The following is a 13,485-nucleotide window of genomic DNA, read 5'->3' as shown; positions in this document are numbered from 1 at the left end:
TTATATAAATATATATTTATGTGTGATATATAAATGTATCAACCTTTCTTTTATGGCTTCTGGTATAAAGTACACAGTTTAAAAGTCCTCTTGCTTCTAAAATAATAAAGTAGTTCTCCCCTATCTCTTTTAGTACTTTGACATTTAAATTTGATACATTTGGAATTTTGGTGTACAGTGCGAAGCATGGATTCAACTTTTTCCCCAGTGGCTACTTGTCTTAACATCATTTAATAAATAATCTACCTTTTATCATATACTAAATTCCCAATTTTATAACACTTTATATATCTTTTATGGTATTTTATAGTTGACTTGCATTATATAAATTTTTATAGCAATAATGTATATGATATATATCTTTTAAAAATAAGCAAATTTTTTCTTCTTCATTACTTCCCTAAGTGCACCATACTTTCTGAACTTGCAGTAGTTAAATTAAATCTTTGACTTTAATTTCAGCTACCTTGAAGCCCATTGATAGGGTAAAAGAATGCATTTTGTCAAAACACAACTGAAACTAAGACTTATTCTTGTCTAGATATTTGGCTCTCAGTACTGACTATTAAAATAGTTTTTTTTATAAGAATTCACAGTAAATAACATTCATTTCCTAATGAGAGAGACCTATCAAAAACAGGCACTCTCATTATAACACAAATGAAAGATTGTTGCCTGTAGCTTTATTTATAATTAATGTAGGCCTGCCTTTAACATTTCAGAGGACCTGACTGGGACACTGGATTGTATGATGAAGAGAGCATCACAGTCAGAGAGCTGCTTACTGAGCTATATGGCAAAGTTGGAGAAATTCGTCACTGGGGCCTGATCAGATACATCTCTGGAATCTTAAGGAAGAAGGTGGAAGCACTCGATGAGGTACTATGAATTCTTAAATTTATATCAAATCTAAATGGAGGTGCTTTTTAAAAAAATTTGTTTCTGAAGCTTTTTAAGGAAATCACCACAGCATCTAATCATTTGAACTGTTGTTTTTCCCACATAAAATTTCTGATATCAGTTAACCTTTTTTTTATGAGTGTCAAATATTTAATACCGAAGCATATAAACTGTAGACTTATAGAGGTGTTAAAAACTATAAAAATCATAGATCTTAAGAAGGAATTTACACTAGACTAAAAGATCCTACCTCTTAGGAAATAAAAATACCTTCATAGAAATCTCTCTTTTCTGATGTTTATGGCATTTCCTAAGGAAAAGACTGATGTGTCATTAAATTAAAGGGGGAGCAAAGGTTTCTAGGCTGTAAAGAGGAATTTTCATGGAAATCTGAAGTATTCTGTGAAGGGTAATACTGTTATGCTGTTTATTTGTAGGCCTGCACAGACCTTCTCTCCCATCAGAAACATTTGACAGTGGGACTCCCCCCAGAACCTCGAGAGAAGACCATCTCTGCGTTAGTATGGTTTTGTTTGGGTTTGATCAAGCTTCTCTGAAATTTTAGAGCTGTGAGGACTGGCCACAATTCTGTTGTCCTAATCTACAAATGGATGATAATGTCCTATGTGTGTGACCTTCTATCAGGGACCCTCGATGTGAGAATGTTTGGAGTGATATTTCTGTGCTGTGCTTAGTTATATCCAACTCTTTGTGACTCCATGGATTGGAGCCCGCCAGACTCCTCTGTCCATGGGATTCTCCAGGCAAGAATACTGGAGTGGGTTGCCATTTCCTTCTCCAGAGGATCTTCCCCACCCAGGGATCAAACCCAGGTCTCCCACATTGCAAGCAGATTCTTTACCATCTGAGCCACCAGGAAGCAGTGATAGGACATGAGTAAATGAAAGATAAAACTCACAGGGATTACTCAAATGTATTTTGCTCTTTTGGAGGTTTTTTGTTTGTTTGTTTTTACTTATTGACTTTCCCAACCCTTCAAAAAAATCAACAAACAAGGCAACTGGAATTATCCCCCCCACACACACAAAATGAGCTATTCTATAGACTTCATTCCAGACCTCTCTCCTATGCTTATAGATGGCTATTTTTCCCTTATGTCTCTTCACATTTCTTCTCTCTGTCCAAATTTCTCACTTATAAAAGACACCAGTCATAGTAGATTAGGGCCCACCCAATGACCTCACTTTAGCTTACGTCTTTATAGAGTCACTTTATAGACCCCATCTCCAAACAAGGTTACACTCTGAGGTCCTAGGAGTTAGGATTTCAACATAGGAACTTGGAACACAATTCAGTCCATAACACCATACTCCTGCCAAGCAGAACCTTTTATTACAAATTAGATCAATTCTGTGACTACTGTGGGTAATCCAAAAGAAGATGACATCCCCCACGCTCCCAGAGTGCTTAGTATCAACAGGAGAGTCAGAAGTATGGGAGGGAGCATGTGTGCATATATATATAATCTGATGAATCTATAAAAATCAGTATAAGACTATAAAGTATGATTGTAAAGCAATAAAATGGCTTCCAAAAGGCACAGCTTAAATTTAGTTTGTTACTTTCCAGCCATAATAGTAACTTATCAAATGTTAAGAATTAACCATGAAAACCTGCTCTGGATAGACATTATGGGGTGAGTTTTAAGTACAATTGTGAGGGAGAAAGGCAATCCAGGCTTAGAGAGGAGGGAGCAGAGCTCTCCTGAGTTCATATAGGGCAGAGTGCTTTGGGGAGGCAGTAAACTTTGAAGACTGAAAGAAACAGAATGATACCAGTAATGATGAGATGTTGAGACACTGACTTGGACTTAGGAGGAGCTTTTTCATTTTCTCAATATATTTAGGTTAAGTAGTTGCAGAATTTTGTCTTTGTTCACTGTCTTCTTCCTTAGACCTCTGCCCTATGAAGTACTCACTCAACTGATAGATGAAGCCAGTGAAGGGGATATGAGCATTTCAATTCTTACACAGGTGAGCAGAATTATAAAGCCTAATCTGATGACTGATATTTAAAAGTTTGTTTTCAGTTGATCTGGCAATTTCTGAAGACCGCAAAATAGGCCTTGTGAGATCCATGGTATAATTTTTGTCTGTATTCATTCCATGCACAGGAAATAATGGTATATCTAGCCATGTATATGCGAACTCAACCTGGCCTCTTTGCTGAAATGTTTCGACTTCGAATTGGTCTGATCATACAAGTTATGGCAACAGAACTGGCCCACTCCCTTCGATGCTCAGGTATTCAATTAAGTAATTGAGGCAGAATTCATTTTTATTGGAGGTCTATTAAGTTTTGAATCAGGAGAGAAAGGAAGCTAAAAGATTTCTATCAGTAGCTCAGATGCTGCATATAGCAGTATTGTTCCCATGTTTGTCTCTATACAAGTCAAGGGATTGCTATAACAAGTTTATATATCAGTTTTCAATTTCAAAATTCCATCTTTTGGTGGCTCTGTGCTCCAAATTACCTTCCTACTAACTCCTAGAATGATCCAGGACAGGTGAAAAGTGAAAGTGTTAGCTGCTTAGTCATGTCCAACTCTTGGCAACGCCATGGACTGCAGCTCACTAGGCTCCTCTGTCCATGGAATTCTCCAGGCAAGAATATTGGAGTGGGCTGCCATTTCCTTCTCCAGGGGATCTTCCCAACCCAGTGATTGAACCTGGGTCTTCTGCATACATCAAACTAAGTATGACAGACTGGGTTTGATTCTGATTCAGGCATGCCACCTCTGGCTGTCAGATTGAGTCACCACATCAGTTTGATTATAGTATCAGTATTCTGTCTAGTTACCATCAGGATCAAATAAAGGAAGGCAATATTTCTGTTAATATTTATCTGACAAAACTTTTTGATATTAGCTAAAGGTATATTTGGCAAGGTGATAGTTTTAGAAAAATAAATGGGGCCTTTGGAAGCTGTAGCACAGAAGTATGGGGGGACCCCATGGCATGACCTTTGTATTTGTTTGATTTCAACAAGAATGACAAAATAATAGAGATAGGGATTGCATACAAAAATAAAATCATAGTTGCAAAACTCAATGTTAACCATTGTTTCAATTAAATTTCCCCAAAAGGCTTTTAATTGCACTGTTAGCAAGTGCTAAATTTATTGATTTGAATCCAACCTAAATTACATTATATAATGTATATTTAAATAACCCTTTAGAGAAATAAAGCTAATTATTATTCTGTACCTACCATATGCCAGACGCTACTTTTATACATTATCTCATTTAATGCTTACAACAACCCAATGGTGAAGGTATTTTTAATCTCACTCTTACTGAAAAGAAATTGGAACTCAACAAACTATTGGATATAAGATAGGCTCAAGGATGTATTGTGTAACATGGGAACATAGCCTATAATTTTGTAATAACTGTAAATTGAAAGTAACCTTTAAAATAAAATTTTTTATAAAACTCAATGATCAGTTTTTTTAAAAAAAATGAAACTCAGGTTAATTACTTGCCCAAAGTTACATAACTAGTAAATAGCGAAATTTGAGTCCAAGTCTGCCTTATTGTAAATGATTTCCAGTTCAGCACATTATTATAGATTGCATTGTAATGTATTATAATAGATTACATTGGGCTTTTCCAGGTGGCGCTAGTGGTAAAGAACCTGCCTGCCAATGCAGGAGATGTAAGAGACATGGGTTTGAACCCTGGGTCAGGAAGATCCCCTGAGGGAGGGCATGGCAACCTACTCCGGTATTCTTGCCAGAGAATCCCAAAGACAGAGGAACCTGGCAGGCTACAGTCCGTAGGGTGGCAAACAGTCAGTCTCATACACACACACACACACACACACACACACACACACACACATATCAAGGGATGTTTTATGAGTCTGATTATTCATTAATTAACCTCAAGAAGGGATAAAATCCTCAAACATTCTTTACTTTTTCTTAATTGCCCATTACAGAATTTTTTTTTTCTTGTGGATTCCCCAAGCCATGGCTATTCATTTCTTCTAGGATAAAGTCAAGGTCCCTGGGTCTGATATCCAAGACTCTCAATAGTTTGACCTCTGCCTCCTACTTCAACAGTGCTTCGCATTTTATCAGTCCTCATCCTTGGAGATTGATGTCTCCTCTGATTTCCAAAGCATTTATTGTCTATACCTTTCATTTGACACTTAGTATGGCCATGTCATGTTTTATTGTTGTTTATCTTGTTCACATGTGTGGTCTTTCCCATACATTGCTAGTTGGTCAGCCTCTCAAGGCAAGCATTATATCGTACCTGTTTGTCCTAACATTGCTTAAAATCATGACCTAGATGTAGTAAACTCATAATAGGTGTCTGATGTTGATGAACAAGTTCAAGTTATCTTCTCAATATTCTTCATAATTTCATGGATTCATATCTCTTTTTAAATTGCCATATTTCCAGACTGAGAAGTTTTGATTATTTTAGCCCATCTTCATATACACATCCATTACTTTCTCCAACTGGTTTCCAGTTTGATTTTTCTTATCTTTCATTCGTCCCACTTTCAAATAAAGATTCTACTGAGTATACCCTACTGATGTGGAAGAGGACTGAAGAAGTCAAGAACCTGGTTAATCCATAAACTAGATAATCTGTCCTTAATTGCAGTATGCATGCCTAGGCAATATAGTTCTGGAAATGTATTTCATAATTCTGTTCTTCCAATCAAGTGACTCAGAAATTCTAAGCAAGAAAAGAAACAGAAAAAGTGGGGTGGGAATGGCAGGCCAATTAGAAATACCTCTGTCCTAACATTTCTGCTGACTAGCTGAGGAAGCCACAGATGGCCTGATGAATCTCAGTCCTTCAGCCATGAAGAGCCTCTTGCATCATATACTCAGTGGCAAGGAGTTTGGAGTGGAACGAAGTGGTAAGGTTGAATAACTGCATTTCTATTTCACAGTACTTATTTTAAATGTTTCGTTGATTTTAAAATGCTGTTCTTTTATCAGAGAAACTTTTCCTCCAAATAAATAGAACCCCTATATATGGAATAGTTTAAACCAAAGCTCGCTTCTGAAACAAGATTTGGAAACCACTGTGTGTCTTTTTTCCCCCTTAAATTAAGTAGATTACTATTATATTTTGTTTTGGACTGTCTTATATATTCCTTTACATTAAGTCTCTAGCACAAATAGCAATCTATATCATCTAAAACTTTCTTATATCCCAGTTGACAATAATTCAGTAGCATTTATGGTGATGTGTATGTGTGTGTAGCTGTCGGATGTATCCTTTTACCTTTAAATTCAAATACATTTGGGTTCTATCACAAATTAACCTTATATGTGCACTTGGTGGTTTGGCGGTAGTATTTGATATCAAGTCTGGTCCCATCACTTCATGGGAAATAGATGGGGAAACAGTGGAAACAGTGTCAGGCTTTATTTTGGGGGGCTCAAAAATCACTGCAGATGGTGATTGCAGCCATGAAAGTAAAAGGTGCTTACTCCTTGGAAGGAAAGTTATGACCAACCTAGATAGTATATTGAAAAGCAGAGATATTACTTTCCCAACAAAGGTACGTCTAGTCAAGGCATGGTTTTTCCAGTGGTCATGTATGGATGTGAGAGTTGGACTATGAAGAAAGCCAAGCACCGAAGAATTGATGCTTTTGAACTGTGGTGTTGGAGAAGACTCTTGAGAGTCCCTTGGACTTGCAAGCAGATCCAACCAGTCCATTCTGAAGGAGATCAGCCCTGGGATTTCTTTGGAAGGAATGATGCTAAAGCTGAAACTCTAGTACTTTGGCCACCTCATGCGAAGAGTTGACTCATTGGAAAAGACTCTGATGCTGGGAGGGATTGGGGGCAAGAGAAGAAGGGGACAACAGAGGATGAGATGGCTGGATGGCATCACCGACTCGATGGACATGGGTTTGGGTGAACTCTGGGAGTTGGTGATGGACAGGGAAGCCTGGCATGCTACGATTCATGGGGTCACAAAGAGTCGGACACGACTGAGCGACTGAACTGAACTGAACTAAACTAAACCTAAAACATCAGAGCAAATGAAGAGAGTCATCTCCCATGCTTAACTTTCAGAGTTAGAATAAATAAATATATAATATCAGATGGATGGATACCTTAGAGTGGTAAGAGAAAGTTATAAAGCAGTATTCCTCAAGCCTTACTGTTCATAAGAATTACCTAGGCTACAGTCCATTACTTACTTACTTGCTTGCTAAACTGCAGACTTTGATTCAATAGGTCTACAGTTGGGCCTAAAATTCTAGCAAGCTTCTAGGTGATGGCGATGCTGCAGGTCTGTGAACCACACTTTGAATAGAAAGTGTTGAGTTTTATAGCTGTTGAGTTTTTCATTATTATTAACATAAAAGGAGGTCATACATCTGAGTCTTTTAAAAGTGATGGAGAAAAAGTTTGAACCTGATTATCCTCCCTCTTTCTCTTTAATCCATCATGCTATATAGTTCGTCCTACTGATTCAAATATCAGCCCTGCTATTTCAATTCGTGAGGTTGGTGCTGTTGGAGCAACCAAAACAGAACGAACTGGGATCATGCAGTTAAAAAGTGAGATAAAGCAGGTAAGATACTACTTGGGAAATGAACTGGGATATTTCCATGTTTAAGAACATTATTTTGGAATCAGACTTTGTAAGATCATGTATTTTGCTTCGTATCCTAAATTTAATTTGAGCCATTTATTTTTCAGGTGGACTTTCGTAGACTGTCTATCTCAACTGAAAGTCAGGTGAAACAAGTAGGGATCCTTTAACATAAATTAACCTGCCTTTAGCTCTACAAAACATGCATGAGCTCATGACTTTTTTAAAATAAGATAAGCCGCACAGTAGCTTGTTTGATTCTCCTTTCTAGCAATCACGCTTTCATTTTTCTGGACCAAACTCTTTCGCTAATTTTAAGATGAAAGTAATTTGTTTCTGATAGCAAGAAATTAAAACCTTGAATTCCTCTTGTTAAGGTTAAATGTAATTTTGGAATTAATTAATTAATTAACATGTAATTTTAGACTTAAATTTCTTACTTTTAAGAACCAGACTAGGTGAGGGCTTTTTTAAAATCCATTTTCAGATTTTTGTCATCGTCATGATAGAGCTATATGAAACACATTGTGGACACATAGAGGAAAAAACATATAAATCAATCTGGGTGTTGGTGAGAGTCACCAAATATCAGACTGTAGCCTCTTACTCATTTTTCCCCTGGAGATGAGAATAGATGAGTTATTGTGTTATACAAAAAAATAACACAAACTTCCATAGTTTCTCTTAAAACTTTAGAAAATCTTGTGATTTCAAAGTCTTTTAATGAAAAGCTTAAAACTACCCCTCCCGCCTTCAAAATAGACTTACACTAGCTTATGATAAGCACGTCCAAAAAGGAGAGGCAAAATGGAAATTTTGCTTGTTTATATGTTTGTTTGTTTGCTTGCTTTAGGAGTCAGAAACTATTTAGGAAAATAAAGACCGAATGCTTGAAGTTTAATTTGAAGTAAACTTAATTTAGGTATACTTATCAGATACCCTTTCACGTTTATATTATGCAAGTGAAAGAACAGAATGGAATAAGAAAGGGTCTTTTGATAGAAAAGTGTTTACAGGATTTTTTTCTAGACAATTTGGATAATCTGAACATTTTCCTATCTGAAATGTTAAAGAACTACATTTCATACTGAGTTAACTTATGTTCTTGGTAAACAGTCCTTGTTTTGGTTGAGAGTGATTGGCTAAATACTTCATAGTTGTTTATAGTCACACAGTATTACTTACAAGTTCATTATATATTTAGAACTCGAAGTCCATGTTCCCAGCTAGACTAATATGATACTAAGGACTTGACCTATCCACAAAACTATATAATTTAATTCAATTTTATACATTCACTACCTGTAGGACTTCAAGAAAACCAAAATCGTTAGGACTATAATTTAGAAGACTGAGAGCTTTGAATTTTCATTACCTTATTTCTAAATATTGATTTCTACTCTCACCTGCCTATCTGGTATTTTGTACTGTTCTAAGCCTTTGTCTCTGCTCAACAATGTCCTCTTTTCTGATTATGGAAAAAATACATTTAAAGATAGTTTTATTTATTTAACCCTTTACCATGACTTCCTGAGTTAGGCTATTTTATCTACTTTTTTAATGATAACATGCTGGTTAGTTACTTGAATAGTCTGTAATTTTACTCTACTAAAAACTTTTAAAAACACATAATGGTTACCTTGCCTTTTCCCTTTTAAAAGTTTATTTTCTCAAATTTTTTCATAACCCATGGTGGCCATCCCCTGGGTAAGGATTTGATGTCACCATCTTTTCTTGTAATTGCTGATATTTGTATTATATACCATTCATAAATGCTTTGAATATGCTGTTATATAAAGCATGACATATACAGATTGACTGAAAAGAAAAGCAAAGTGAGTCAAAAAGTTAAATTTTTACTTATAAATCAACTTCATATATGTATACTTATAAATCAACTTCATGTACTTATATTTATAAATCAACTTCATTTAGGGTGAAATCTTTCCATTTCTTTTCCAAAAAGGCAGGGGAGAGGGTTCAACTCCAACCTTTTTTTCCATTTCAGAAAACAAAATTCAATTTAATAAGTACTTGTTAAAATCTGTTTAGTCACTTATTCTTTCAACTAATATAGTTAAAATTGCATGCCCACTATGTGCCAGGCACTGTACCAGAAAACATCGGTATCCACTCGGAACTTGTTAGAGATGTAAAATATTGGTTCCTATCCTAGGCCTACTAAATCAGAAAGGCTGGGGTGAGGCCTGGCAGTCTGTGTTTTAATAAGTTTTCCAGGTGATTCAGATGCACTTTTGAGTTTGAAAACCACTGGGTTACTTGTTCTTCTGATTGTTAATTTATTTGTAAGTATTAAGTGAGTACCAACTTTGTGCCAGGCACTGGAAATATTAATGTTGAAAGTGTTAGTTGCTCAGTCACGTCTCACCCTTTGTGGCCCCATGGCCTGTAGCCTGCCAGGCTCCTCTCTCCATGAAATTCTCCAGGCAAGAATACTGGAGTGAGTTGCCATTCCCTTCTCCGGGAGATCTTCCTGACCCAGGGATTGAACCCAGCTATCTTTCATTGCAGGCGGATTCTTTACCACCTGAGCCACCAGGGAAGCACAAAACAGATGTAGTCCTTGCCCTCATGAAGCTTACAGTTTAGGAAAACTGACCTCTGATTTAGTTTCCTTGGTTTAAATCAATGATCCATAATGGCCTATGATTTCAATTCTTAGACTGAAGGCCAGATAGCAACCAAATAAAAAAATGGAAAACTCTTGGAAATGATATAACTATTTCTCTTGACCTCAATTAGTATAGTCCATCCTAAAGGAAATCAGTCCTGAATATTCATTGGAAGCTCTGATGCTGAAGCTGAAACTCCAATACTTTGGTCACCTGATGTGAAGAACTGACTCATTTGAAAAGATTCTGATACTGGGAAAGATTGAAGGCAGGAGGAGAAGGGGACGACAGAGGATGAGATGGTTGGATGGCATCACCGACTGAATGAACATGAGTTTGAGTAAACTCTGGGAGTTGACGATGGACAGGGAAGCCTGGCATGCTGCAGTCCGTGGGGTTGTAGAGAGTCGGACACAACTGAGCAACTGAACTAAACTGAATTAGTATAGTATGACTTGGCCAACTTTGTCATATTCACATTAATAAAGGAAGACAGACGCATAGAGAAGTTAATATAAAATCTCAGAACTATTGATATTTGGTTTTGGAAAATAGTCTGAATAACCTTAATGTTTGAATCCACTTAACAGCCTAGGATCTTGATGTTAGAGATGAGGACACTGAAGATAAATCAAATGGAGTTCATCTTCTTGGTACATCACTGTGCCAATAGTGAAAAGCCTTAGGACGCTTTTCTCTTTTACATAGCAATGGTGATATGGGCATTTGACCCAAAATAATATGTAAGAAGCTCTGTTCTCAGGAAATATTTATATTATATTCTTTTCATTTTATATTTATTTCTGAATCTAAGCTAGCAAAGAGCCACTTTCTGCAATGTATTTTATCCTTTACTTATGTAAGTTTTTCAAAGTTCATTATGTTGTAGCATGTATCAATACTTCATTCCTTTATATTGCTAAACAATACTTTATTGTATTGATATGTGGCACATTTTGGTTATCGATTCACCAGGTGACAAACATCTGGGTTATTTCTGCTTTTTTACTGTTAATGAATAATGCTGCTATGAACCTTCATGTACAAGTTTTTATTTGGGCATATGTTTTTTTTCTCTTGGTTATACATCTACAAGAGGAAGTGCTGGGTCATTTGGTAACTATGTTTAGCATTATGAGGAACTACCACATTGTTTCATTGTTTTCCAAAGGGGACTGTACCATTTTACCTTCCCACCAGCAATGTCTGAGGGTTCCAGTTTCTTCGTATCCTTACCAATTCTTGGTTGTTGTTCAGTTGCTCAGTTGTGTCCAACTGTTTGCGACTGTGGACAGCAGCACACCAGGCTTCCCTGTCCATCACCAAGTCCCAGAACTTGCTCAAACTCATGTCCATCGAGTCAGTGATGCCATCCAACCATCTCATCTTCTGTCATCCCCTTCTTTTCCTGCCTTCATTCTTTCCCAGCATCAGGGTCTTTTCCTTACTATTGACCATATTTTTGATTCTAGCCATTTTAGTGGGTATGAAGTGGTATCTCATTGTGGTTTTGATTTCGCATTTCCCTAATGGCTTATGATATTAATCATCATAATTATTAATTATTAATTATCATTAATCATGTGCCAATTGACTGTTTACCTTCTTTTGGAGAAATGTCCATTCAGATCCTTTGCCCATTTGTTAATTAGGTTGTCTTTTTATTGCTGAGTTGTAAAGATTATATATTCTAGATATGTGTGTGTACTAAGTCACTACAGTCATTTCCAACTCTTTGCAATCCTATGGACTGTAGCCTGCCAGACTCCTCTGTCCAATGGGATTCTCCAGGCAAGAATACTGGAGTGGGTTGCCATTTCCTCCTCCAGCATACCTTCCCAACCCAGGGACTGAATCCACATCTCTTATGTCTCCTGCATTGGCAGGCGGGTTCTTTACCACTAGCACCACCAGGATATAGGTCCCTAAAGGTTCTTTATATATTCTGGATACAAACCCCTTTTCAGATATGTGATTAGCAAATAGTTTTTCCCATTCTATGGATTTTCTTTTCACTTTCTTTTTTTTTTCCCTCTGAAGAATATCAACCACTGGATTTACTTTCTTGATAGTGTCATTTGAAGTTTTTAGTTTTGGTTAAGCCAGATGACACCACCCTTATGGCAGAAACTGAAGAGGAACCAAAAAGCCTCTTGATGAAAGTGAAAGAGGAGAGTGAAAAAGTTGGCTTAAAGCTCAACATTCAGAAAACGAAGATCATGGCATCTGGTCCCATCACTTCATGGGAAATAGATGGGGAAACAGTGGAAACAGAGTCAGGCTTTATTTTGGGGGGCTCAAAAATCACTGCAGATGGTGACTGCAGCCATGAAATTAAAAGACGCTTACTCCTTGGAAGGAAAGTTATGACCTACCTAGGTAGCATATTAAATAGCAGAGACATTACTTTGCCAACAAAGGTCTGTCTAGTCAAGGCTATGGTTTTTCCAGTGGTCATGTATGGATGTGAGAGTTGGACTGTGAAGAAAGCTGAGCGCCAAAGAATTGATGCTTTTGAATTGTGGTGTTGGAGAAGACTCTTGAGAGTCCTTTGGACTGCAAGGAGATCCAACCAGTCCATTCTGAAGATCAGTCCTGGGTGTTCTTTGGAAGGAATGATGCTAAAGCTGAAACTCCAGTACTTTGGCCACCTCATGCGAAGAGTTGACTCATTGGGAAAGACTCTGATGCTGGGAGGGATTGGGGGCAGGAGGAGAAGGGGACGACAGAGGATGAGATGGCTGGATGGCATCACCGACTCGATGGACGTGAGTCTGAGTGAACTCCGGGAGTTGGTGATGGACAGGGAGGCCTGGCGTGCTTCGATTCATGGGGTCGCAAAGAGTCGGACACGACTGAGTGACTGAACTGAACTGAACTGAACTGAAGCCCAACTTATCTAATTTTACTTTTAGTTTCCTATCTAATAAGGATTTGCCTAGTCCAAAGTCACAAAGATTTATTCCTGTTTTTTAAAAAGTTTTATAGTTTTAGCTTTTACAGTTAGGTCTATGATTATGTTTATGGGTGCCCAAAAGACCACCCCCCCCAATTCAGTGATTCACTAAGAGGATTCACATGACTATGTATATAGTCGTACTAAAAGTTGTGATTACAGCAAAAGGATACAAAGCAAAATCAGCAAAGGGAAAAGGTGCATTAGACAAATTCCAGGGGGAATAGGCACCAGTTTCCACAGTACTCTCTCAGTGGAGTCACACAGGCAGGATGCAATTCCCAATTCAATGAGTTGTGACAACATGTATGAAATATTGCCAACCAGGGAAGCTCACTTAAGACTCAGCACCCAGGGCTTTTTGTTGAGGGCTGGTCACATAAACAGCCTCTGTC

At 37.3% G+C, this 13,485-nt stretch overlaps 1 protein-coding gene across 5 annotated transcripts in view; it reads left to right on the top strand.

Moving 5' to 3' along the window:
- The window catches only part of PHKA1 (phosphorylase kinase regulatory subunit alpha 1), a 171,787-nt gene that overhangs the window by 136,045 nt on the left and 22,257 nt on the right, over positions 1–13,485 (top strand). For 2 of the 5 annotated variants that reach the window (XM_027533401.1, XM_027533404.1), the window contains 7 exons: positions 723–879; positions 1,338–1,417; positions 2,816–2,894; positions 3,035–3,164; positions 5,700–5,801; positions 7,365–7,480; positions 7,609–7,656. In XM_027533401.1, the coding sequence (XP_027389202.1) occupies positions 723–879; positions 1,338–1,417; positions 2,816–2,894; positions 3,035–3,164; positions 5,700–5,801; positions 7,365–7,480; positions 7,609–7,656 (712 nt within the window). The remainder of the gene's footprint in view (positions 1–722; positions 880–1,337; positions 1,418–2,815; positions 2,895–3,034; positions 3,165–5,699; positions 5,802–7,364; positions 7,481–7,608; positions 7,657–13,485) is intronic. The other 3 variants (XM_027533403.1, XM_027533405.1, XM_027533402.1) reach the window with 2 other exon arrangements.

This window comes from Bos indicus x Bos taurus, chromosome X, assembly GCF_003369695.1.
Source record: "Bos indicus x Bos taurus breed Angus x Brahman F1 hybrid chromosome X, Bos_hybrid_MaternalHap_v2.0, whole genome shotgun sequence".
In the NCBI taxonomy this organism is placed as follows: domain Eukaryota; kingdom Metazoa; phylum Chordata; class Mammalia; order Artiodactyla; family Bovidae; genus Bos; species Bos indicus x Bos taurus.
The sequence above is the reverse complement of the archived record's forward strand: the minus strand, read 5'-3'. Positions and strand labels throughout refer to the sequence as shown.